The following is a 26928-nucleotide window of genomic DNA, read 5'->3' as shown; positions in this document are numbered from 1 at the left end:
TTACGGGAAAGGCACAAGGCACTTTCTAGTCCCAGCTGGCCTGAGGGTGCATTCCTCCGCCACCAACAAATTCTGGGCTGACCCTTGCACGGATGTCACCCTCATAGAAGGCCTGGCGTTCTGGCCCTCTTTCGCACCAGTCAGCTTGCCGGAGCCACTTTTGAAGATAGCGATTATAATTCCCTCCCTCATGTCAAGTCTTTCAGTGGCAGAGGCTTAAAAATGATCTTAGGGAGCCATTAAAACCTTTTGGATCAATAGAGGCATTTGTGCAAGTCACTAGTATTTAAAGTGATGGGCGCCGCACTTCATCCAGGAACGCCCCAAGGGCATGTCAAGGGCCGGTGACACACTCTAGTCCCTTGCTCATGGGGAGGTGGGCCTCACTTCTGGGAGAGTTGTCCTTTTTTGGGGGTGCAATAGTTTGGGGTTCTGTCTGTGACCGTGACGTTTGTTGCAAAGCTGCAGGTCACACTTTTCCTGAAACCTTCACTCTGAAAAACATCAGCAGGTGCTCTCTCTTCAGTCAGCCAAGGAGTATTTTTGAGTTTCTCCTGGGGCCAGAAGCCAGAAGGGCAGTTAGGGAGGAGCTCTCTGGGAACCAGGTCTCAGGTAACCTCCCCAGCAACGCTTCGAGGTCTGTTTCATTGTCCCCATTTGAGAGATGACGAAACTGAGGACCATAGACCTTCTTGGTGATTCAGAACCAGAGTTTGAATCCAAATTTGCCTGGCTCTCAGTCTTCTCTTTCTGGGGCTGGGGGCTGGCAACTTTGGGCCCATTAGCTGTAGGTCTTTGCCCCCAAATTATCCTCCGGTGGTAAGACCTGGGGTCCCTGCTGAGTCAGCACCACTGGGTGGCACAAACCTGACTTAGCCTGAGGGGGTCATGATTTGTGGGGGAGATCGCACCTTAAGGGGGGCTGTCCGGGGTCGCCCCTTCCCGGAGCTAGACCTGAGGCTCTCTCCACACTCCTGCAGGTTATCCGAAAAGACTGAAGGAACTGGCAACGAGGTTATTCTCTTCGATTCCAACTTCTTTATGGGTGAGCAGCACCCCTCCCTGGTACCTCTGCTGGCTTCTTTTACCTTCCCTTGGAGGTAGATGGGGGGCTCTCCCGGCTGGTGGGCATCATGGTGGGACGCAGCGGCAGCCACCTAGGAGCCTGAACAAAATGGATCCTCAGAGTGTGGGCTCTGTCAGGCCCTTTCCAGCCCCTCTCTTTCCTTACTACATGGCCCTTCCTTACTTCATGCCCCCTTCTCAGCCCTTCTGGCTCTCTGCATCACACCAATCAACCTGCTGCCCCTGCTCGGTTCATTTTGCCCTGCCTCACCCTTTCCTCCCCCGTTAGCCTTTAGGCTAAAAGAATAAACAACCCCTGAAAGAACAGCAGGGAAAGGGAGTATCTTTTGCAACTGTTCCAAGCATCCTGCCCCTGCAACCTTCTTGGATTTTTTTGTGGGGAAGAGGCTAATCACCTAATTCTTTTTTTTTTTTTTTTAAGCCACATTATTATCATCAAAAGATTTGCCTTTACCCAGTTGCGTCTTGTTAGAAATGTGGTGTGAAACTGACCGTGCAGCTTTAGAAAAAGGGCTGAGGGTCAGGGCCGTCCAAACAGTTTTATCGTGGCTCCTTCAAAAGGGCAGCATGCCCTTCAGAGATATCTGTGTGCCACCCCCAACCCTGTCCAAACCATGATGGGACAGGAGCACTTTCTCTACTCTGACTGAACGCGGGAATCACCCAGGGAGCTTAAAAAAAAAACAAACCTATTGACGCCAGGGCCCCACCTCAGACTAATTCCATCAGAACCTTTCAGGGTGGGTCCTGGGAAGAGGCATTTGTGATGGCCGCCCATCAACCTTCACAGCCCACAAGAATGCCCTGGGGTCCGGTGACAATGCAGCCCTTGATCCAATAGGCCAGAGTCCCCAGGAGCTGCGGTGCTGCGGGTGCTCCTGGTCCAAGGACCACACTTAGAGCAGGGAGGCCACGGACTATCAGGAAGGCAGAGGGCCGGGTGGGGGTGCCGTGCCCACCGCCAGTGTGCTCACTGGATGGAAGGACCAGAAGCTTCCAACAACAGTGCTGTCTTCCTGGGAAGGCAGGGTGCCACAAATCGCTTCAAGGGAATCCCTGAAGTCAAGAAGTCTCCCTCACAATTTTCCCTCCGTAGGCCTGTGCCGTGAATGGTGTGTCGGGCCTCTCCACGGACTCTCCCTGGTGCAAACTCACACCCAGGGTTTAGCAATCTCTTAGCGCCAAGACCCTTCTGTTCTCGGGGTGACGTCGGGCAGAGTTGAGTGCCAAGGCATAACCAGGCTGAAGAGAGAGAAGGCCACAGTGTCTCAGCCTGCCTTCCTGGAGGTCTGCCCCCTCATCTGTGTTGGTGACCGAGTCACTGACTCTTGTTGCTCGGGCACTGGAGTCGTCCTGTCGTGAGCTGGTCCTTTTCGGCGCATTCGCCCATCCTGGACGCACCAGTGCCGGCCCCCTTGCGGGAGCAAGAGTAGCTGCTGCCCTGTGAGTCCTTGTGGGGGGCACACAGCCAGTCACATCCAGGCCGCCACCGGCCACCTCCCGTCCTGAGCCCCGTGTGCCCTTGCCCTGGCTCCTCCTACTTGTTCTTTGGGGAAAAGGCCTTTGGCAGCTGTGGGAGGGAGCAGTCTCCCCAGCGCTTGGCCCACTGGACTCGGAAGGGGGAGGCACGGCCACCGACTGATCTGCCCGTAACTGGTTAGTCTCCTTCAGAGACCAGACCCTGCCATTGTTCATTTGGGGATTTTTGTTTGTTTTGTTGTGTTTTGTTTTGTTTTTAAGATTTTATTTATTTATTTGAGAGAGAGCACGAGTGTGGTAAAGGGGAGGAGAGGGAGGGGCAGAGGGAGAGAGAGAAGCAGACCCCCCTTTGAGCAGGGAGCCCGACCCGGGGCTCGATCCCAGGACCCCGGGATCATGACCTGAGCTGAAGGCAGACGCTTAACTGACTGAGCCACCCAGGCGCCCCGGGCATTGTTCATTTTGTACAAAGGAAATACTTCTCCAGAAACGGCCCTCCTCTTTTATTTTTCCTCCAAGACTCTTTTCCTAAAAGCTTCCTTTAGCTGCAGAAAGCTCCTCTGTTAAGAGAAAGTGAAGTGTTCTCTTGGAGAGAGGACAGTACTCCTCTCCAGCAGGTGGAGTCCTTCCTGGCCCTCTGGTCCCCTCCCTCAGCCCTATTAATCCAGAGCAAGGGCAGTGCGAGCCACCGCGCTGCCTTTTCTGGTCCTTGTCAAACCTAAACCGTCAGCATCTTCTCCTGGAAATGGGGGTCTTGGCAACTTTGGGGCATAAATGTTTTGGTTTAAGAAGCACCAATGGCAGGAGCATAGATTCAAAGATGAAGGTAAGTCTGTCTCCTCACCACTGGCCTGCCCCTGTGGGCTGGGGCCGCGCAGAATCAGGTGATGGCCACAAACATAAATTGTTGGCAAACAAGGAATCAGGTGGTGGGCTTAAGGCGCTGGCATGGATGCTGTGTGGGCTCCCTCCTTCACTTCTCTGTCGGCCGGCGGGGCTGCGGAGCTCATAGGCCATCTAATCTGGGAATGGGTAGGAAACTGAAGGGTAGAAAAACAGCGGTGTCCTCAAGCAGACTGGGCCAGACCAGACGGGCACACAGGCCAAACTTGTCTGGTGATTCCGAGGCATGGCAAGGCCACACACGGTCAACCGTCCGCCCTCAGGCCCGGTGAGGGAGCCGTGGCAAGAGTCACTGAGGACGGCAAGAGGTCTAGAAGCCCGTTGTGCAAGCTTTGGGCTACACATTAAGTTCTTCCCTAACAATGTCGCCCTTGGGCCAGTCCCACTGGAAGAAACAAGTCCCACAGAGGCCGCGCTCCCGATGCCGTCAGAGCCCAGTGGGGGCCACAGGGCACAGCGCTTTAGCTCCCCACCATGTGTGGCAATGCGCACCTCATCTGCTATATTTTCTCTTCATTTAAACTTTTTCTTTAACCTTTAAAAGCACAGATCCCAGCTCAGGTTCCCAGAGGAACCTCCAATTCCTGGAGTTCATAGACCTTTGGAAGCACCCAAACCCTTTCCTTTGTCAGCGCTGCCCGAACTCCGAGCCGTCCCGGTCCTGTGCTCGTCTGTGGGGCTGGCCCACGACCCCGCCTTGACTCGATCCCACCCCACAGGTCCTGTCCATCCCATGAGGCCGCAGACTGTGTGGCCGAGTCCAGGCCCTTCCCCAGTGCTCCAAGTTGGATTCCCTTCTATTTCTATGCTAGACGTCACAAGTCAGCTTAGGACTTGGCGTGGTGCCTGGCACGTCGACGGCAGCGAGTTGACGTGCATGGGGTTTGCTGGCTTGGACCGCAGGGCGTGGGGTGCAGGGAGCGAGGCTGGTCTTCAAGGCAGGGAGCTCCCATCCTTGCCTGAAGCATGAAGAGCTGACCATGTAGATCTCAGAGTGGCTTGATGCACCTGTGTTCCTTCAGGAGCAAAGTGCTTTTTTCTTCTCTGCCTGATCCCTGGCCTGGTCCCTGGCCTGATCTCCCTGTCTGAGAGACAGTGGTGTGAGGTGACATCCTGTTTGTACAGCCCGAGGACACAGGACATTTTATAGCTCTGAGTGCCAAGGGGGTTGGTGGGGGGGCGTACAGCAATGTCTCTGCAGAGAGCCTCAGTGGCCGCCGTGTGTGGTCATCCACAGGAAAGTGGAGGCCCCCACTTACACTCATACGGAGAGAGAGTGAGCAAGGCCAGTGGCATGAGAGGAAAGCGCAGTCTCGCCCAGACCCTTGCCCCCGTTCAGAAACGGCCGGGCCCCGTTTCCTTGTCTGTTCAATGAGGATGAACCCCCACCTCACGGCATCTGTGTCAAGATAAAAAGACCGGGCGCCTACAGCTCTATGCCACACACCAAAGATTGTCACTTGGTAGATGTTAGTGCCCTCGCCCCCTCCGAGGGTACCGAGGGGACATCACCTCTCACTCTCAGCTCTGTGATGTGCGCCTTCCACACAGACCGAGAATTCACCACTTGCCATCTTCCATGTGATTCTAATTTCAGCGTGTCACAGCTCACTCGTAAAATAGCATCTCTCACCCCTGAGTGTCTGTGCCCAGTGCAGAAACGAGAACAGCCCCCCTCTGCAGGCAAAAGTGTGAGATCCAGGCTCACACTGTTCCTGGGCAAACACCAGATCCTGCTGGAGAGACGGGGTGGGGAGACGAGGCTTGTTCCTGCATCGGGCTCAAGTTCAAGGAGCATGGATTAAGCACCTACTGTGTGCCAGCTTACAGAGTGGCCCTCAGGGGGAGTGCCAAAGTCCCCACTGGCAGCTAAGGAAACAGAGGCTCCACTATGTTCAGATCTTGTGCCCAAGTGCTCACGATTGCACAGCCAGGGATCAGATCAGGTCTCTTTCCCTCTGCCACACATCTCCTGATCAGACTGGTGACTATTTCTGTTTCCCTCCAAGAGAAACCAAGGCAATCCACAGATTCTTTCCGATCAAAGCAGGCTCCTCTGGGGTCTTCCGAGCTCCCCCACTTCACAGGTGATCTGGGTGATTCTGTTCCTGCTGTGTATTTTTTTTTTTTTTTAAGATTTTATTTATTTATTTGACAGAGAGAGACACAGCGAGAGAGGGAACACAAGCAGGGGGAGTGGGAGAGGGAGAAGCAGGCTTCCCGCCGAGGAGGGAGCCCGATGTGGGACTCGATCCCAGGAACCTGGGATCATGACCTGAGCCGAAGGCAGACGCTTAACGACTGAGCCACCCAGGTGCCCCCCTGCTGTGTATTTTTAGGAACCCCAGAGAAGTGACTTGTGCCTAAGAACTCAGCTGGGCAGCTCCTGCAGAGAATTCCAAACCACAAGCGATGAGGGACTGCAGGGAGGGCAGCCACACAGGATCCGGAGCAGGCAAAAAATAGACATGGCATTCCTGCCGTCAGCCACGGCGGCCCACCTCCCGCCCGGCTCACCCACAGCACAGATCCGAGCCAGACTAAGTAGAGGCTGTCTGAATCAGAGCAGGGGAGTCCTGGGCTGTTCAGCCTTGGGAAGCGAACCTGGCTGATGTTCAGCTTGGGCGTCACTTTCCTTAATTTATTGTAAACTGTCCCGTGGGCAGAGCTGGACGTGGATGCCACCGAACTCACACCCCCTGTTTTCCCCTCCCCACTAGGTCTTTGCTGCGAAAGTTCTCAACCTTGTCCTGCCAAACATGTCCCTGGGCCCAATTGACTCCAGCATGCTCTCTCGGAATAAGACGGAGGTGAGTCTTTCTGAAAACCTGGGGGGACCAGCCCCGGTGGGAGACTGAGTAGTAGTTCCATCCATGGCTGTCTCCCACCCTTTCACTGAGGCCCTGCGTGAAGTGATGGGGACATGAAGATGCATGAGGTGCTGTGTGGCTTCAGGATTGGGCGGGAAGGGACAGGTGGTTATGATGCCCCAGCTGTACCCCGAACATGCAAAGGAGCAAATCAGATGAAATTGTGTGAATCAGCCAGGTCTCTTGTGGCTGCAAGTGACAGAAACCCCACTCAAAGTGATTCAAGCAAAAAGAGGTATTTATTGGTGGATGGAACTAAAGGCTTCGGGCATGGCTGGATCCAGGGGCTCAAAAGTCTTGTTCACCATCTGTCTCTCCCCAACTCTCATATCCCCTGGTTTGGCTTCATTCCTAGGCAACCTTTCCCAAAGTGGAAGCAAGGATGGCCACCAGCAGCTTTACCTAAGCAACCCCAGCAGAAAGACAGTTTGTTGAAAAGCCAACAAATGTCTCAGGGCTGATTCTTATTGGCAGACTGTCCGGGCCTGACTTATTGTTCAGGAAAAGGAGTGGCGTTGACCCCATCCAACCTCATGGGTTCAGCGTATAGAAGGGCAGTTCCTGGGGGGCAAATTGGGATGATGGTAGCAGATTGGATTCAGACCAGGCCAAAAGTCATATGTCTATGGCTTGGGAGGTGGAAGCTGGTGCCAGAGGTGGAAGGGCTTCAGAGGAAGAGGGTTCCCGGCAAAGGTTACTGTGCTGATAAAGACCTGGCACAAAGGGAGGATAGCCCATTTGCGGAACAGTCAATAGTTCGGTTCAGCCACAGCAGAGAGGGCAGCAGGTGACTGGCAAGGGGTAAACTGAGGTCAGATCATAAGGCACCTCATGAACCCCTTCTCCTAAGAGCCACTGCCCTGCCAAGAATCCATCACAGCCCCCCAGGCAGAGCTGGGCTACCTTCTCTAAGAACTACACCAGCTGAAAGGAGCTCAGAAAAGGCAAGGTGGCTTTGAGAGAGAGAAGCTGGGAGGTTTTGCTATCTGGTTAATGTCACCACCTCTGGGACCAGGCACCAAGGTCAGCAGGGATAAGAGGTCAAGGTCAACTCATGTGCCTGAGATACTGAGTATAGTCCAAAACCCCAGGGATTTGGATGGGTCTGTTAAGAGACTGCTCAGCGAGCTGGCCCACTTCTCATCTAGCTGACGTCCAGCACCTTGCACTCTGCCTTTGATTGGGGGCTGGACAGGTGCCGAGAGCTCATACAGCCACACAGGTGAGCTGCAGGGGCTAGCCTGAGAGCTTAGGTGTGTGTGCTCCTCCACCTGCTCTCTGCGGGGGCAGGGAGCCCAGTGGGCTCATGGCCAGTGGATAGGAGGCAACCCTGGGCTTCTGGAAGATACCAGAATTATCTTCAGGATTAAGCAAATCATTTTGCTACTCTTCTGCCTCAGTTTCCGCTCTTGCCTTAGGAGTTGGAAACCATGGAATCATTGGCTCCCCAAGACTCCTGGAAAATGGAGTGGGGTGCTCTGGTATTCCAGTGGCTTTCCTGGGTTTCCTCAGGACCTGAGCACTCAGGTTGTAACTTCATTGTAAAATGAGTCACTTAGAGAGTAGACAACTAAATGGGGATTGGCCTTAATGTGTGGGAAGAAGTCCTGATCAGAGGTCTGACTCCCGGACCGCTGAGGGCCACCTGTTTATAAATGATGCTGGCAAGAGACCCTAGGGGGTGGCGGGGCCTGTAGGGGGCCCCCCCGGGATGTCCCATCTGCCTAAGTCATCCACATTCATTTGAAACTTTTAATCCATTTTTAAAATCTACAATACCTCCCAAAGCCACATTTTGGGGCCAAATTTAAACCCCCAGGATCAAAGAATATTTGAGTAAAGAAAAAAAAATTCATTTCAAAAGGCCAATCTATACAGTGAAAAGGCACCACTTTAGGACCCAGAAACACTAAAGTCAAACTCGTGCTGTTCGATCTAATCCTGATGTGTGTGAATGAGGTGGACATTGACCCCATTTCACAGATGAGGAGACTGGGACTCAGGGGTTAAGTAGGGGTTTACGTTGTCCAAGGGGCACAACTCCTCAGGGCCAGAGCTGAACCCATCTGATTGAGAAGCCTGCCTGGCTGCCTCCTTCCAGCTACCATGGACAATCACTAAGCTTTTTTTCCTGTCTCACAAGAGCAGGTGCACACAGCCCGTGGCTGTGGGCTGTGGCCCGTGTGCGGGGTTCACTTTGTGACGGAGGCTTTTCCACCTGCTGGCATCCCGAATAATGGCTCTGGCTTGAATGTGCGATCTCTAGTAAGACCAGTTATCTTTGCCTTAGCTGGCACAACAATGAGGGAGAGAGAGAGAGAGAGAGCGCGCGCACACTCTCTTTGACAGCTTTGAGATGAAACGTCTAGGTGCAAATTCAAATTGTTTATCTTACACCTGAAGGTACTTGGGCAAAAAGGAAGGGGGAAGAAAAGATAATGAAGTGATTCCAAACCCTCTTTGTTTACAAGGAGCAAATTTCAGAGCTTTTATCTCATTTTTGAGATAATGAAAAATTCCACTGAAGGCCTTACAGAAAACGGGAGTCTGGTGTGAACATAGAGCAAGCAGGCTCTTCCCCTACCCGCCGTCCAGCCCGCACCCCAACCCTGTGCACCCTCATTTCTCGGGTTTCTGAGCGGTCAGGCAAAAGGGGTGATTCTTTAGAAATGCTAATCCATTTCCCTGCTGGGAAGACTCGGAGGGAAGGCTGGACTCCAGTTGGAATAAACAAGGAGCAAGAGTTTCCATCCCTCCGCAGAGAAAATCAGCCCCTCGCTTGTTGCAGCTCTGAGACTCCCTTTGAACATTCTGCCTGAGCCTTAAAAATAGCAACGCCCAGGGGGAAAATGTGTTCAGAAAAGGCACCTCCCCGGATCTAACATCAGGGTGTCTTAAGGCCCATCTTTAGCTAAGATATTTCCCATGGAACCCTGCAGCTATAAAAGCCCCCAAAAGAAAAGAGACATTCACCTAACAAGCTCACTAAAGCAGGACCCGGTGGAAGGGGCCGCAGGCTCTTGGAAGATCTGGAAGTCTGTCTCTGGGGAAGCAGGCTGGCTCTGTCGTCCGAATGTTAAAAGCCTGACCTGCGTTTGGGCTTTACTGTGGCAAGTGTTCTCACGACCCAGCCAGACGTCATGGCCACCAGCCCACGGAGGCCCGTCCTCCCAGCACGTGCGAAGCCTCCAGGAATACAGGCCGAGATGCCTCACGTTGTCCCGACACCAGCCAGGGCACCACTGTCGTACCCTTCTCCCGAGTCACACACCCTAGCCCTTGTGTCCCGCCACAGCTCCCGGAAGTCAGTCTTACTACCAGTATTTGCATTTGTGGAGCGTGGGCCCAGAGAGGGCAAGTCACTTACCCAAGGACACGCAGCTACTAAGTAAGGATTTGAGCCCAGATCTCTCTACTCTGAGCCAAGTGCCCTTGGCATTAAAATCCTGAGAACAAAGAAGTTGCCACTCGGGCATTTTTTATGTTTGTCTACACATTTAGCATCCTTGGCCAGAACATTAGAGGGCTGACGTATTCACCATTCCACCCTCAACCGTGGGGTTTTCACAACGTGATGAATCCCTCCCACTCTGAGAAGCCTTGGATGTTCTAAATAGTTCTCCGGCCAAGGACACTGGGGCAAGAGGCGAAGAGGGGAGGCTGCTGACGATCTCCTCACCCTCAAACCACTGATAACCACCCAATTCCACACGCACAGAAGGCACCGCTTTCTCTGAGCTCCAGCCTGTGAACTGGATGCAGACTGGGAGGAAGACAGGGCTGTGATTATGATGAGACCCTCTACGAGGGGCATCTGCTGTGTGTACATTGAGGCAGTTTGTCTTTGGGACCACGTCTCTGTGTTCTATAAATACTCTGGCTGCCCTCCGAGCACATTCTGGCTGCTGGCACTCCTGCCGGTGAGGCCGTATGGCAAGATCCAGGCACCCGGATTGCTGTGAGCAGTGGCCAGCTCTCTTCCTTTCCTTCCTCCAGGGGGGCGCCGCCCTAGACCCCCGCCCAGCGTTTCAGAGGTGCCCTGCGCTGAGGATGAGGCTCGCCTGCCCCTCTTGCCCACATGGCTCCCAGCCCGGCTGTGGGGAGGCCGTATCTGCCCATGGCCCTCGGAAGGCTCCTGCCAGGTCTTGGAAAGCGCGGCCATCACTGAGGCTTTTGACTAATTGTCACCACAGCTAAAGATAGGCCTCAGCCTCCCACTCTGTCCCCAGGACACAGCCTCCCACAGAAATCCCCTCTGAGAACCGGTTATTAACTTTCCAGCATGCCCGGTTTGGTTAGCTGGTTTTATTTTGTGACTCTCCATAATTCCTAGCTTACATTCCCTGCAGAGGACTTGTCTATTTGACGCAGCTGATAATTTACTAACACCTTAAAAAAAATAAATAACGGGCCGTTAGAATGTCTCTTGGCATGCCTGTCTCCATATGGGAGTGGCCAGCAGGGAGCCCAGGAACGGGTCTAACTCGGTCCTGTGCCTTGCATGCGAGGGGTCCGTGGACCCGCCCCCTGCCCCATGTTTGCTGCTCACAGCTCTCCTCCCGCCACCAACTCTGAGAGAGGCAGGTTCCCGCAGGCAGCGGACAAGCCAGTAAGTCAGCAGGAGTCCCAGCTGCCAGCCAGACCCACGACCACAGCGTGCTCTCCCCGCCCTGTAGCTTCTCTCCCAAGTACCTTCATGTGATCCAAGAAGAAAGAAGCTGCGCGCTTGGCTGGGTTCACATGGGAATACCACCTGGGCCAAGATCTTTCAAGACACCCTCCATCACCTCGAAGCCACCCGGGAGCTAAGATCTGGACCCCCATTTTCGTGAGGATTGGATGCAGCTGACTTGCTAAGCCTTGGCATAAATGGCCCAGCCAGACACAAGCCCCAAACAGCAGACTCTGCCCACAGGGGTCTCCCTGCCCCAAGCCTACCCAAGGGATGTTTGGCTCCCACTGGCAAACCTGAAAACTGGGAGTGTAGGGAAAGGAGCTTTCTCCATCAGCTTTAATTATGGAAAATTTCAAATCTACAGAAAAGTCACTGTGGTAGTACAATGCCCTCCCCTATACTCTTTCCTGAGATGCACCAATTGGAAATATTCTGCCATGCTTGTTCAATCCGTGCTTAAATATGAAAATATCAATATGGATATCTATTTTATCTCTTTCAAACTTTATTGTGGTAATATACACAGAACATAAAATTTAGCGTCTTAACCATTTTTAAATGTATAGTTCAGGGTCGTGAAGTACATTCACAGGGTTGTTCAGCCATATGCACCATCCGTCTCCAGAACTTTCTCATCTTCCCAAATGGAAACTCTGTCCTGAGTAAATAGTAACTCTCTGCTCCCCATCCTCTCCAGCCCCTGCCAGCCACCATCCTACTTTATGTCACTATGAATTGGACTATTCTAGGGCCCTCATATGAGTGTGATCATATAGTATGTGTCCTTTTGTGACTGGCTCGTTTCACTTGGCACCATGTCCTCAAGGCTCATCCATGTCGTAGCATGTGTCAGAACTGCCTTTGTAAGGGCCGTTGAGCTGAGCATGTCCGATGGACACCTACATTGCTTCCACCTCTTGGCTACTGTGAATAATGATGCTGTGAACATGGGTATGCAAATATCTCTTCGAGACCCTGCTTTTGATACTTTTGGGTTTATGCCCCAAAGGGATTTGCATTTCTCTAATGACTAATGATGCTGAGCATCTTTTCATGGGTTTATCAGCTATTTGTGTATCTTCCCTGGAGAAGTGTTTATTCAAGCCCTTTTTCTTTTTTTAATTAGGCTTTTTGTGTTTTGTTGTTGTTGAGTTATTGGAGCTCTTTATATATTCTAGATACTAACCCTTTATCAGTATATGGTTTGCAAGTATTTTCTCCCATTCTGTGGCTTGCCTTTCTACTATGTTAGTAGTGTTCTTTGATGCACAGAAGGTTTTCATTTTGATGTAGTCCAGCTTACCTCCCTTTTTCTTATGTTGCCTATGCTTCTGATATCATGTTCAAGAAATCATTGCCCAATCCAATGTCATGAAGTGGATACACTGTTTTGGCTGAACCTTTTGAAAATAAAGTTGCAGACACCAGGATCTTAAACTCCTGAATACTTCAGCGTGTATTGCCCAAGAGGAAGGACCCCGGAGGAGGATATGTACATGTAACCCCATGCCATTATCACACTTTGGACAAGTGACAATAATTCCCTACCCCATTCTCTATCTAGACCATATTCTGATTTCCTTAGTTGCCACCAATTTTTGATTTTAAGACTTGCGATCATGTGATCTTGCTGTTTTGTGACCAGCAGTTAGGGAGGTGGTCCTGTAAGATCCCTGTAATGCCTTCCTGTTCCCCTTACTGTTTATTCAGTTCCCAGGCCTCTGAAGAGGTGGCTGTGGTGTGACCAGGTGGAGAATATGGTGGCTGCTTTTCCCCTTCTCTTGGTGACCACTCAGGAGCTGTGTGTGAGTTCAAGGTCACAATTCAGGGAATGCCACTCCAAAGGAGCAAGCAGGGTCCGCATCACTCGTGGTTGTGAAGACCCTCAGCCCTCCAGAAAGAAGCCCCAGAAACTTGTGGTGGGTTTGTGCAAACCACCTGCGCCCACGTGCCCAGGGTCATGACCTGCCAGCCCAGCTCAGGGCTCCAAAAGGCAGAGACCAGAATGTCCAGGAGTTTAAGCTTTAATAGAAAAAGTAATTCTTGGGAAAGAATGTTCAGTAATTCACATGCTCTTGGTTAAGTGGTAACTCATACACGTAGGCTGATCCCGATTAATCCTTTTTATATCCAGAAGGGAACTGCAGTGTCCTTATTTCTGACGGTTCTTGTCTAGCTCAAGAATTTCAAGCACCAAGGTTGGGCACCTACTCCGGTAGTCATAGCCTTGGGCCTCCTGCTGAACAGGGCTTTTGCCTTCAGTCGACCAACTTGGGGAGACTTTGGGCCAAGTTAGGCAAGACCCTCATTTCCCCTCTGCCATCCTGCAGGCGGCACGTCAGGTCAGCAAACTTTCGTGGAACCCCTGCTTCGGGCCAGGCCCTGAGCCAGAGGCTGGGAATAGCTGATGAGCCACCCTGTCTTCCAGGGTCATAGGGACAGAAAGAGACACCAGTGGTTCTGGTAGACGACAAAGAGGTAGGCTGCATGCTCGGTGGGGGGAGCACAAGCTTTGCAGCAACGAGGCCTAAGTCCAGACCCAGCTCCCCGACTCTGTCTCTTTCTTTGTGCCCCAGCATGACCTTGGAAACCACACTCAGTGTCACTGGTCCTCAGGTGCCTTGGGGTCCAGGCTGCAGCCTGGTGCAGTGTAGACGCCACAGAGATGGGGGCTGTCATTACCACATCTGTCCTTACAGATACTGGAGCCTTAGGGACAGAAGTGCCAGCTTCCCCAGTGGTGTCTGGGCATGGGTCAATGGGAGAAAACACTTGAACTGGCCCCCAGGAGGGAGCAGGGCTCCCCAGCAGACAGGAGGAAGGACACGGAAAGGGGGATTCTGGAAACTGGAAATGTCAGGGGCAGCCCCAGTCTGTAGGTACAGAAGATGGGCACAGGAAGGAAGGACAGGAGCAGCGATGGCTCACGGTGCCCCAGGGGAGGGAGGCTTTCCGGAGGAAGGGGCAGTTGAGCTGAGCGTGGAAAGAGAAGAGAAACTCTACAGGCAGCCAGGCTGAGGAGACAGGTGGACGAGGCCCAGAAGTACTTGGGGAGCGGTGGGGGGGGGTGTTGCAGGAGGCCATGGAGCAGTGGCTGGAGCCCATTGCTTGTGGCCTCCCAGGCCACGGCAGGAGTTTGGACTTGGCCCTAAAGCTGGCAGGAAGTGGTGTTCTCTGGGGCAGGGTTCTCTGGGCGCTGCAAGCCAGCTGGGGTGCGGGGGGAGGGTGGAATTGCTGAGGCCCAACAGGAGAGGACACATGGACAGGCAAGCTTGTGCTGGCGGCCCCAGGTAAGGCTGTCTTCCACGTTCAGTATGTTCCGTATTCAGGCCAATTTCAATGGTAAATTCTTATTTGCGTTTAGAATATTTCCGTAAGCCTGGCAGTCATGAGAACACAGCCCCACGAACCACAGGGAAAGCAACCGCAAGCAGCTCCAGAGAGCTGACCTTTTGTGGACGGGTGGGTTCCTCTGTCATGCCCAGCCGTTCTTCCTGAGATGAAGTAAAGAGGGACCTTTTCCTCTAGGCCTCCTGGTGTCATTCCAGCTGTGATCAGCCCCTCCGCCAGCTGTGGGCCAGCGAGCCCCCTATGGAGGTTCCCAGCTGCCACCCAGGGCCCAGAGGGCGGCTTCTCGGGCGGGTGGAGGAAGGTCGGCTTGCTCATCCGTTCATCTGCCCAGTGTCTGCCCTGGGCGGGCGGGGGTGGGCAGGTGGGGTGGGATGTTGGGTGAGGCTTGAGTGCAAGGCGTGCAAACACCTGACCGCCGTCGGGGGGCACATGCGGGACTGGTAGGGGGCCAGGAGCCTGAGAGCCTGGGGAGGAAGGCCTCCCTGAAGGGGTGAAGTCGGCCCGGAGGCCTGAAAGCAGAGTAGACATCAGTGAGGCGAGGAGCGTCAGGCCGGAGAAGCACTGGAGACAGGCGAGGGAAGCCAGTGCATGGAGGATGGGATTTTCCCCACTACAGATTGCCCGCCTCTCCCACCATTCAACACAAAGATGGAGCATGAATGGATTGCCTCTGCAAAGACCTGCCAGTCCATTTTAGGCTCTCCCAGGGTTTCCCAAAGATCATTTGGATAGAGTTGCCATGCCCTCTCTCTCTCCTTCAGGCCAGAGAAAGTGATCTGATTTTTCCTGTGAAGAAAACAGATGGATTAACAGAGACCTAAACAATGGAGGAAGGAGGTGGGGATCCCAGGATGGATGGGCTCTAAAGCACAGGAGGAAGTGTGAGGCTTCCAGAGGAACAGGGAGAGATTCGAGGGAAGAAGGGTCAAAAAGCCCCAGCCGTAGACACATCTGTGGGTACCTCAGGGGAAATCACAGGAGATTAGGCCTGCGGGGCTACCTTTCTCTGTGAAGTGGGAGACCGTGTCCTGTGGGTCTGGGCCCTGAGGGTGCCCTCCATCCCCTTCAGCAGTCTGTGAAGGAAAGCAACCTCTGGGACCCACCAGGTCACTTCATTATCTGTCAGGCCCAGATGTTTCTGGTCCTCACCAGGGACCCACCTCTTTCTTTCCTGGCGAGGGCCACCTCCACAGCTCCTGGCCATCTGAGTGCACAAGACCCACCTTTACTTTCTCTTCTTTGGACAGGGAGCATAGCCTGGTGAGTGGTTAAGAAGGCTAACATGGAGCCCAACGGCCTGTGTTCTTATCCTGGCTCTGCCCCTTACTTGCTGTGTGACTTTGAGTGAGTCGCGTTGCCCCTCTGAGCTTTGGGCTCCTCACGTATAGAACAGTGGTAACAATACTAGTCCCTGCATAGGGTTCCGGAGAAGTTTCAATGAGCAAATACAAGTAAAGCACTTAATATAGCACCTGGGACAGAGTTAAGGGCTCAGTATGTGAGTTATTTTTAATATAATTTGAATCAAAAATTAATTTTGCTTTTCATCACAGACTGATTTTCTAAAAATAGGTCAAGAGAGTTGACTGTAGGGGTGGGGCCTATATTTTGCTCAACCAAAAGTTTAAGAAAACTCCCTGCTGTGGGTTGCAGCTATATTTACTGTGCTTTAGGGCAAAGTTTTCTTCCCAGAGAGAGACCATGGGCAGAAGTCAGAAGTCCCAGTTGGCACATCCCTCGCTGTCAAGTTCAACTTTGCTGACAGCCCTCAGAGCCTCAGAAAACAGCGAGGTACTAGAGGATCGCTAAACACACACAGGAGGCCAGGAAAACACTCACAGCTTATGAGATTATAGCCCAAGGAGAATCTTTGAGGTCCCTTCCACGGGGAAACTGAGGCCCAGGAAGGAGAAGGGCCTTACCCGAGGCCATGTGGGTTGGGGTCTCTGAAGCAGACTCCGCTCTACTTCTAGCAAAGAGTGGCTCTCCTCCCCTTGCTTCCCAGTGTCAGACTCAGATGCAACGCCCACATCATTACCACCACTGTAGACCAGACCCTGGGCTTGGCACTGGGGCTTTATCATTTCACTGAATCTCCCGAGGCACTTCCACTATTACCCCATTTCACAGATTGGCAAATTGAATCTAGAAGAGAAGAGCCTTGCCCAGATCACACAGCTAGGAGGTGTCAGGGCTGGTGGTCCTCACTCCTCTGGTCTTCCTTATATTGTTCAGTCGACTACCCCAAGAAAAAGGACTTCAAGTCTCAGCCAGTGGAGGTGCCCCAGAAGTCATTCATCTGGAGCAAGAATTCAGTTGCTTGGACTCAGATCAGCCTCTGGCTGGTATGTCCCCAGCAGACACTGTTCTCAGCTGGAGGGACCAGCTGTGGTCCAAAAAATGGAGGGAACTGGGTGCGAGAGATAGTACCAAAGACTGGCTCTTTGGTATGTGTTTTTAATGAGACTTTTTATTTGGAGATAATTATGATTCATATGTACTTGTAAAAAAAAATAATACAGAGGGATCCCAGATGGTGACATCTTGAAATCCCTAGGACAGTATCACAACCAGGATACTGACATTGATACAGTCAAGCCCCAGAACATCCCCGACCACAGTATCCCTCATGTTGCCCTTTATGGCCACATCCACTTCCCTCCCATCTCACCCCTCCTGAGCCCTGACGACCACTAACCTGTTCTCTTATTTTGTCATTTCGAGAATGTCATGGAAATGGGATCATACAGTAAGCCATCTGTTGGGACTGATTCTTTGGTCTCTGGTTTTGAATGGGCTAGTTCTGCTGACCAGTGATCGGGGCTTGGACCTGGCTAGGAGGGAGAGCCCTGTCCATCTCCTTCCTGGGGGTGACAGGACACATCCCCTACCCTAAAAGGAGGACTTTGGGCAGATTTAGATCTTAAGCTCTCAAAAAACAAAGTCTGCCACGATTGGGCCAGAATGGTTACTTGGGGGGAGGGAGGGAGGTTTGGGCCCTCTGAGCCTCAGTTTTCCCACATGGTACAGCCCTCCCGTCCCTGCTGGTCCCAGTTTCCCTCTGCCCCTTGCCTTCCACCCAGGTTCACACCAGGGCCTGCCCTTTCCCCAACACATCTGCTGGTTCCTTCCCCGGGCCCATAATAGACCATTGTGTAAACAGGGCCTACGTGATCAAGACATGGAAAAAGGAAGCAGGAAGACATGGCAGGAAGCCACTTGGACTGTCAGAGCAATTAAACCCAGGAGCAGACTCCTGGAGGGCCCTCGCATGCCCGGGAAGGTCTGGGTCAGCAGGGCAAAGTGTTGGGCGGCTTCAGGCAGGACTTAATGGGCTCTGGCCCTGTGCGCTCATTAGCACACATTCCTGGCAAGCAGCGCTCTGCAGCTTCACATGGAGCGCTGTTAGCCCGGGCTCACCAGCCTGCTGGGACCAGACCACACAATGGGGGTTTAACAGGAGAGAGGCTTATTCCTCTGCACAGTGACCTCTCATGGCCAGTGGCACCCATCTTTTTTTTTTTTTTTTTTTTAAGATTTTATGTATTTATTTGACAGAGAGAGACACAGCGAGAGAGGGGGCACAAGCAGAAGGAGTGGGAGAGGGAGAAGCAGGCTTCCCACGAGCAGGGAGCCCGATGTGGGGCTTGATCCCGGGACCCTGGGATCATGACCTGAGCCGAAGGCAGATGCTTAACGACTGAGCCACCCAGGCACCCCGGCACCCATCTTTTTGCTCACTGTTTCCAGGGTGCAGCCCTCGTCTGTGTGGCCTCACCTCTCTCCCTGCTCCACCCGTGTTCCGCCCTCGCCGGTGGGACGAGGGAAAGGGGCAACAGGAGGACAAGCCTTGACCAGAGCGCCTGGCACTGCTGCTCACTTCCTATTGGCTGGGATTTGGTCACATGATGACACCACTGCAAGGGAGGCTGGGAAATGTAGTCCTTTCTTCTGAGTGGTAGTATTGCCAACTAAACACCCAGGGTTCTATAGGGGAGAACAAGACTTGGGAAACTAATGACAGGTTCTTCCTCTGCAAAACAGGGATCACGAGAGCCATTCCTCCTCATACAGCGTGCTTATGAAGGTTGTGAAGGTGAAACGGGTTGAGCACTTAGTGCCAAACTTGTAGGAGAGCTCAGAATAAATGTTAGCTATCCTTATTTCTTTTTACCAAATGAGATCCTGCATGTGACACCCTGGCCCCATGCTGAGCACAGAGTATGTGTCGGGTCATGGGTGCTGCAGTTGCCATTGTTCCTATTAGCGTCAGTTTACGACAGACTTCCAGTCCAGGGCTCTCTCGTGGACGCTATAGCCCTCTCCCCAAGCAGGTTTCCTCACAGACCCCGAATGATCTCCTGCTGCGGCCATGCGCTGCCCCCACACTGCCCTCTCCAGTCCCATCCTCTCAGCCCTCAGACAGATGGCCCGGCCCTGCAGGAGTCACACCAGCTCAGCTGCAGGGAGTGGCTAATCCCTCTCGTGTGGCTTTTCTCGAATGGTCTGGTTTGCCATGCTCAGTCCCCCAGCATGGGAGGAATCTGGGGATGGCACGGGCGACCCAGGACAGCCTGTCTCCTCAGGGCACGGATCTAGGATTCTGGCTCAGGCCCTGTAGGGGTTAGTGAAGAAGGGGAGATGGAGCTCCCGCGTTCGAAGAATCAGAGTCAGAACACAGTGGATACTCTGGCGGCCTCACGAGACAGCTGTTCCCATACGCCTTGTCCCCATGGCTTCTCTGCTCCCTCACCTGGTCCTGACACCACAGGGCACTTCTCCAACTAGCTAAGAAAGAACCCATTGGCAAGGAGGAGGAAAGTGGGTGAAGGGGCGTTGTGGTCTCACACCTGCCCACATGGGCCTCAGAGAGTTCTAGAAACTTGTTACCCAGATTCTGACAGATGCCCCATCTCAGGCCATAGTAAGCAGGCAGCTCACTGTCCCCTCAAAGGCAGGAGGAGTCAAGGCAGAAACTAATCTGGGCTAGAGAGAGCAGGACAGGGTGCCAGAGCAGCCTGGGTAGGCTTATGAGCCGTGAACAGGGACAGTGTCAGGGTCAGGTCCAGTGGGCTGATGGTTAGGAGGGAGGATGCGCCTCCAGGCACATCCCACGAGGGGGCAGACATGACTGAGGGTGGCAACAAGCTCCTTGTCAGGGTGGCAGGCAACCTCTGCAGCCCAGACCTGCCGTGAGCTTTGCTGCTCCTAAAGTTCATGGGGCAGGGCCCTGCTGTGTGCCTTCAGGACCCCTCCTGCCAGCCCCGGGCCTTCCAGCAGTTCGTGTGGGCTCCTTACCCACTCCAAACAGGCAGACACTAAGTCGAGGAAGAAAACAAAATCCACACAAACTAACACCAAAACATCTTTAGAGCTATTCCTGAGGGAAATCATCAAAGCAAACAATATGATGCTGCTCACATCTTTTAAATGACAAATGCCTGCTTTGGAACTGTCTGTGGGCACATGTATGAATGTGGAACGCAGTAGAGCCTGGAAGAAGAGGCACCGGAAGTAGTGCAGGTCCGGGTTCTGGAAGGGCCGGCCATGCTGCCCATTCTCGGCACCCACACCCCAGACCGAGCTCACTCGAATGGAATCAGCCGCTCAGGCTGGAGTGGAAGGAAGACTACCAGGGAATAGGTCTGTGCCTCTGGACAGGGAGCCCCCCCGCCCCCTAGCCACAAATTGATGGAACGCTCTCTCTCTTCTACCTGCAGGTGGACCTTTATAACTCGGACCCGCTCAACTGCCGGGCAGGTCTGAAGGTGTGCTTCGTCATCCAGCTGCTCAACGCCGTCGCGCGGGTGGAGCGGGCCCTCCCCAAGCTGACCTTGCCCTTCCTGCTGCTCCAGGGCTCTGCTGATGGCCTTTGTGACAGCAAAGGGGCCTACCTGCTCATGGAGTCCGCCAAGAGCCAGGACAAGACACTCAAGGTGAGCAGCCGCCCCCCCACTTCCCCAAGGCAGGGGGGAAGGTGGCACCCCATGGGGCCCCCCCGGGGAATAAGCACCAGGAATCCCAGGCATCTGTTAATTCTAAGGGAGTGCATGAGCCACTAGCTGACCGTTCTCATGACCGAGCTTGAAAGGAAGGAGGAGGGAACACTGAGAAGTTGTCAGGTCAGGAAGAGCACCCACAGCCGGGCATTGAGTAAAAGAGGCCTCCCGAGGGCACGTCTTCAGCTCTGTCATGACCAAGGGTCAAGGGCGTGTGTTCTGCCTGGCCTCCCTACTCGCTGGCCTTCTGCACCAGCAGCAACAGCTCCAGCCCAGCTGCCACCACCAGGGGCTCTGAGCACAAAGGGGCGGGGGCCCTGGTGGGATCTGGTCTGCGAGGGACTCAAGAGCATGTCCCGCAGAGGGGACAGCACCTGTGGCCGTGTCAGACGCAACAAACTGCAAGGGACCACCTCGGCGCACCTTTTGCGATGGCAGATGTAGTCATGGGGTTAAGATGTGCCCATTTTGTTTGCCTGGTGGAACTGGGAAGAGCCCCCGCTGGAGGAGCACCTGCTGTGTACCCGTCAAGCGACACAGCTGAAGGTGGCTCTGTGTGGCTGGCTGGGCAGACACAGCCCCGGGGTGCCCTCCCGAGCAGACATGTCTTTGACCGTGCTGCCACAGCCTGAGCAACCACACGTGGGGGCCCTGCGTCCAGGGCATTTCCTGCTCGGTTATAAGGAGAGCAGGCAAGTCGCACAGAGCCCACACCTACTCAGTGGTGGAGTCGGGATTCGAACTCAGGTCCTCTGCTCGAGCCCCCGGCCCTCTCCACCCTGCACCTCGCTGACCAGAGACGCTCGCATCCCTGCCAACCATCAAGTGCTCCCCTTGTACCATTAGGAAGTGCAGACCCCGGCCCGCACCAACCAGCAGATGCAGATTCGTGGATGAAGAGAAAGGAGAAAAGGGAAAGGAAAGCAGGCTGGTGGTAGTGGCGGAGGGCGTGAAAAGGCAGGCGGACCTGCAGCCGGAGTGGGATCCTCCCGCTGCCCACCTTGGCCTTGGCACCAGAAAGACCACTCAGTTCATCATTAATTCAGCTACTCATGGGCACCTACTCTGTGCCAGGCCAGGGGAACCGACAGGCCAAGTCCGACTCTCCCATGCGACCTGCGTCCCAGCAGGATGAGCAATAAACAGAAACCTGACCAGGATGATGATGCAGGGGGTCGGTGCCACGGGTGGGCTGGGTGATCAGAGGGAATGGTGAAGCTCTTACTTCAGATGGGGTGCACAGGGAGAATGGCAGACGGGCATTCCTGACCAAGGGAGAACGAGCCCAAAGACCCCAGGTTGGTGAGATCGCGGTGTGTTTAAGCAGCCAACAGGGGGCGCTGTGAGCCAATCAAGGGAGTGGTGGCCTGTGTCCCTGGAGAGTCAGGACATTTTCTCTCCGTTCCGTGGGGACCGCAGGAGCGTCTGGAGCTGGAGAGCGGCCTGTACTGACTTCAGTTCTCCAGGCGTCCTCACAGCTGCCATATGGAGACAGGTGTAGAGGGTGGAGGCCAGCTGGGAGGGACGGTGATAGAGGGACCAGGGTGAGCCCCGGGCGGTGGGCTTCGCAGCATGTGTTCTGAAATGGGGAACACTGGGAGAGAGAGCTAGGGAATATTGAGAATTCCATTTTGAGCTACCTATTAGAGAGTTCTATTAGAAATTTGAAAAAAGACCAGGGTGTCTGGGTGGCTCAGTCACTTAAGCATCTGACTCTTGATTTCAGCTCAGGTCATGATCTCAGGGTTGTAAGATCGAGCCCTGCATCAGGCTCCGCGCTGAGCGTGGAGTCTGCTTGAGATTCTCTCACTCTCCCTCTGCCCCTCCCCCGCCCCCCACGCTTTCTCTCTCTCCGGATGGAAGGACGGAACGAAGGAAGGAAGGAGGAGGGAGGAAGGAGAGAGAGAGAGAGAAGAAAGAAAGAAAGAAACAAACAAAGAAACGAACAAAGAAACAAAGAAACAAAGAAAAGAGATAAAATAAAAGAAAGAGAAAAGAAAGAAAAAAAAGAAAAGAAAGAGAAATTCAGAAAAAGAAAGGAAAGCAGGGTCTCTAAAAGATACTCACACACCCATGTTCATAGAGGCATTATTCACAGCAGCCAAGAGGTGGAAGCAGCCCAGGTGTCCATCGATGGTTGAGTGGATAAATCAAAAGGGGTCTAGACCAACAATGGAATAGTGTTCAGCCTTAAAAATGAATGAAATTCTGACTCACGTCATGACACGGATGAACCTTGGAGACATTATGCTCAGTACAATAAGCCAATTGCAAAAGAAAAAGTGCTGTATGATTCCATTTGTGTGAAATATCTAAAGTAGTCAAAAAACCATAGAAGTAGAAAGTAGAATGATGATTGCCCAGGGCAGTGGGGAGTGAGGAGAGGGAATTTAACGGGGCCAGAGTTTCAGTTTTGCAAGATGAAGAAGTTCTAGAGATTTATTGCACAACCACGTGAATATACTTAACACTACTGAACTGTACACTTAAAAATGATTAAGATGGCAAATTTTATGCTGCGTTTCTTACCACAGTATTAAAAAAAGGAAATTTGGAGGTGCCTATTAGCAGTCCCACTGGAAATGGCAAACAGTCAGTCAGATATACACATCTAGAGTTCAGAGAGAGGTCTGGCTGGAGAGAGAAATTCCTGAGTCACCAGCACATGGATGGTTTTCAAACCACGAGAACGGACGAGGTTACTCCAGGGAGGGAGAAGGAGGGCCACGGCCACGCCTGTGGGCCACGCCAGCCTACAGAGGTCAGCAAGGCCATGGGTAAGCCTAGACTGAGACGGGGCTGCTAGCGAGGCAGGTAGACAACCAGGAGGGTAGAAAGCCGCAGTGCAAACCACAGGGGAAGAGTGTTTCTAGAAGGTTAACTCTGGTCAACTTTTGAATGAAGCTGAGAAGTTAAATCATATGAAAGCAAACAGTGTTCCCTGACCCCTGCGACGTGAAGGTCACTGGAGCCCATGCCAAGAACGCTCGCTGAGGGCTGGTGGGAGTGAAAGGCAGGTTGGAATAAGCTGAGCACCAGATGGAAGGCGGGGCTGTGTAGACAGAGAGTAGAAATCACCCTTTAGAGATGGAGGCACAGACGGGTCTGTAGCTAGAGAGAGAAAGAGGGTCAAGGGAGGGTGTGAGTTGATTTAAGAAAGGGAGCGCCAGAACATGATGGGACATTTAAATGTGTTTGAACCATCATCTGATCAGAAGGCAATGACAGCGCACCTGGAGCACTGGCGTGCTGCCCCCGGCCCCCTGCCTGCACTGTCCCCTCCTGGGGCCCTGACTTCCTGTCTTTCCCGATTGCAGATTTACGAAGGTGCCTACCACGTTCTCCACAAAGAGCTTCCTGAAGTAACCAACTCCGTCTTCCATGAAATAAACCTGTGGGTCTCCCAAAGGACAGGGGCGGCGGGAACAGGGTCCCCCCCCTGAGCGCACCGGCTGCGTGGCCGGCCCACGGTCGGGGAAGTGGGCAGAGGACGGGCGGAGGCTGGCTTCTCACATGTGGCTTGCCAGGGGGAGGGGGGAGGAAATCACAAATTGGAGGAATCCCTAGCACAATTTTGTCCTATACCAGGCTGTCCGCTTCTGGGTCTACTCTGAGGGGTAGACACTTTGTGTAAAAACAGAGAAGGGCCACAGGTAGTTTCCCAGGGACAGAATGTGCTCCAGTGTCCTTAAAACCAAGCGACGAAGCCTCTGCCCTGCCCTCCCCCCCCCCCCCCCCCCAGGGTTCCCAGGAATTCCTGGTGTTCCTCGGACACCTGACTGCAATAATTGGAGGAGTCTCCTCTCCTGCCCTCCCCGCCAGCCCCCACCCCAGGACCCTCCCCAACTGGCCCCGCTCCATGGCTTTTCTCTGGCCGTGGGACGAGGTGGCAGGTATCAGCTCCCCCGGGGCAGACGCACGTGCCCTCCGAGGCCCAGAAAATGCCCGGGACTTCCTTGGCGTGAGGAGCCTCCCGTGACCCATGTCAGCTCCCGGTCAGCCTGGAGCTGGGCTTTGGGACAGGAGGAGGCTTGGCCCAGAAAGAGAACTGGGCAGGAACCCCCTCCTTGCTGCCAGGGAGCCTGAGGCTGCCCACCGAGTGCTTTACGTATATTCAGAGGCTGCCTTTCCTTGCGTGACTAACGGTACCTGACACTATGAGAGGGTAACGGTGTTGAAGATGAAGTGTCCAGTATGTAATGTATCTTCTAAAGCAGAGACTATTTAGGTGGGTGGGTGGGACCAAGGGGGGCCTTGAAGGCGTTGGAGCCTGATGCCCCTGCACAGGACGGGGACAGGCTGGCCGCAGGGCCCAAGGTCGAGGCGCTGGGCTGCAGCCCCGGGGAGTGGGGCCCCGAGCCTCTCCCTGCCTGGGCCCGTAGCCGCCCTGGGAGCCTCGGGGCCGGCAGCACAGCTACCTCTGGTGGCAGAAGAAGAGAGTCCCGCCGCGGGGGCCCTGCCCAGGGCCGCAGGCCCCGGAGGCCACGGCCGCATGGGCCCGCCTTTCCCAGCAGAGGGCCCCGCCGCGCCTGGCCTGCCTTTCTCAGGGGCCAACACCACCCTGCCCGCCCCGGGCCCTCACTTAGCGCCAGCAATAAATGGGGATCACTGCCCACTGCCGGAGGACTTTCACTTTCAAAAGGGACTGTTGTTACCTCAGGAGGCTCCTTAGTGCACATATGACCCTGGGAGGGGGTGGAACCACGAGGGGGCCCCTGCTCGGCCGCGGGGTGCAGTCCAGGGGCCTCGAGGCCCTGGACGAGGCGGCCGCTCCCCTGCCAGGCCCTCTGACTTTGGAGGCTGGGAGTTGGGGCTCCCACCCGTGTTCCTTCAGCGGTGCGAACTGCTGCCTTTCACCCACGCCCTGTTCTTCTGGGGCTTGCTCCGGGTCCTCAGAGAGGGGGTCCCCCCTGCTCTCCTTCCAGGGGCCCTGACCACACCATGGTGTAGCCAAGCGCTAGTCACCCTCCAGCTGGCACACCCCGGCCCCCAATGGAAAGTCCTGCCGGCCTGGGGGCTGAGATTTGTGCTCCCCTGCCCCTCTGGTGGGGGCGGGCAGGGCCCACGGCCACAGACAGAGACTTTCACTGCCCCATCTCACTTCTCTGGCTTCTCTTTGGATGAGAAAAATGTAAAAAATGCGCTGAGGGAGAAGGCCAGCCCCCGCCTATTCCAACTGCGCCACTGTGTGAATGTTTCTGCTCCTCAGCTGAGGAAAAGCAGAAATGCCACCCACAAACCCACAAAGCCCCCAAACCTCGAGACGTCCCTGAACCCAGAATTCTCCCTCAGAGCTGTGATAGCGTGGGTCACACAAAGTCGCCGCGCTTCCCGCCCCCGCCGCCTCTCCCAGAGCATGTGCCGGCTCGGTCATTTCTCAAATTAAATATCAGGCACATGGTTTGACCGGGAATCATTTGGATTCATGGATTTATTTATATGAAAGCTCTGACAGAGACAAATTCAGTCACCTTTACATATCTGGTTAAAGGTTAAAAAATTGCCTATACTGAAAAGAAAAAAGAATTATTTGGAAGCAGGACTGTCTCCTAATATATGAGGGGACAGGGACGTGGCCACACCAGCCGCTGAATGGGAGCAGGTGTGGGAGGCAGACACCAGCTGTGTGTGAAGTCCCACCTGGGGCCACACCAGGGCCATGGGCCCGCCTGTCCTGGGGGAGCTGTGCGAGTCTCGAGTTCATTCTTAGTGGGGACGGCTCCATGCTGACACTGGGAGCTTCAGAGTCAGGCCTTCACCCCGATGAGGAGCTGAGTTTGGAAGGGAAGCAAGGTCATACCTGGCCCGGCCTCGAGAAGGTGAGAGGAAGGACCCAGGAGACGCGCACCTATCGGGACCCTAGGCCCCAGCACTGACGTGGGTGCATCACCTTCCTCTGGAGTCATGCTGGTCCATACAGAAACCATGGGGTTCATGCCTGACAGTCTCTCTAGGAAAAGATGCCCCCTGCAGCGGGAATGGGGGGGGTTGCTCCTTTGCAGGGATGGGGGTGGTCACGGGGCCCCTGTCCAGCTTCTGGGGGGCACCAGGGCACGCCTTGAGAGCACCGAAGGATGCCAGGAAAACCTGCCTGCTCTGCTCTGCACCCGTGTCAAGGTCCCACGCTACCTTTTCTCTCTCTCACCAATCACTAACATACACCCGTTCGGGTCACCGTGATCTTCTAAGCAGTTTGCCAGTTACTGTCTCTGCAGCTCAGTCGCATCCCTCCGTGTGTATGGTTACTGGGGACTCACGATCAGTTCAGAACTATCAAAGGAACCATGTATGCCACAGCTAATCCTAATAAACCGGGTGTTTTCTGCACGGTGGTGTCGTCCGTCTGTCCGATCCGAGACCACAGCGCTCCCTGGACAGAGAACAGCAGGCCCTCTTGCAGGCCACTATTGCTGTCTGGGCTGAGCCAGTCATCTGACCCAAGCCAGGGGGTAGGGACTGGATTTTCCCTCTGCCGTTCTTGGGGACTTGTGCCCGGAGAAGACTGCACGCGTGCTTTCTCCTCCCGACTTGGCCGGGGCCGCCCCCAGCTCTAGACTCCATGGTT

At 54.2% G+C, this 26928-nt stretch overlaps 1 protein-coding gene across 1 annotated transcript in view; it reads left to right on the top strand.

The window, feature by feature from the left end:
- Positions 1-26690, top strand: part of MGLL (monoglyceride lipase) — a 113841-nt gene extending 87151 nt beyond the window's left edge. Inside the window, exons 6-8 of the mRNA XM_034998285.1 lie at positions 6189-6278; positions 20085-20300; positions 23681-26690. Of these exons, the coding sequence (XP_034854176.1) occupies positions 6189-6278; positions 20085-20300; positions 23681-23806 (432 nt within the window). The 3' untranslated portion in view covers positions 23807-26690. The remainder of the gene's footprint in view (positions 1-6188; positions 6279-20084; positions 20301-23680) is intronic.
- The last annotated feature ends 238 nt before the right edge of the window (positions 26691-26928 follow it).

This window comes from Mirounga leonina, unplaced genomic scaffold (assembly GCF_011800145.1).
Source record: "Mirounga leonina isolate KUSES-001 unplaced genomic scaffold, KU_Mleo_1.0 Mir_94, whole genome shotgun sequence".
In the NCBI taxonomy this organism is placed as follows: domain Eukaryota; kingdom Metazoa; phylum Chordata; class Mammalia; order Carnivora; family Phocidae; genus Mirounga; species Mirounga leonina.
This window is presented reverse-complemented; position numbering and strand designations above follow the sequence as displayed.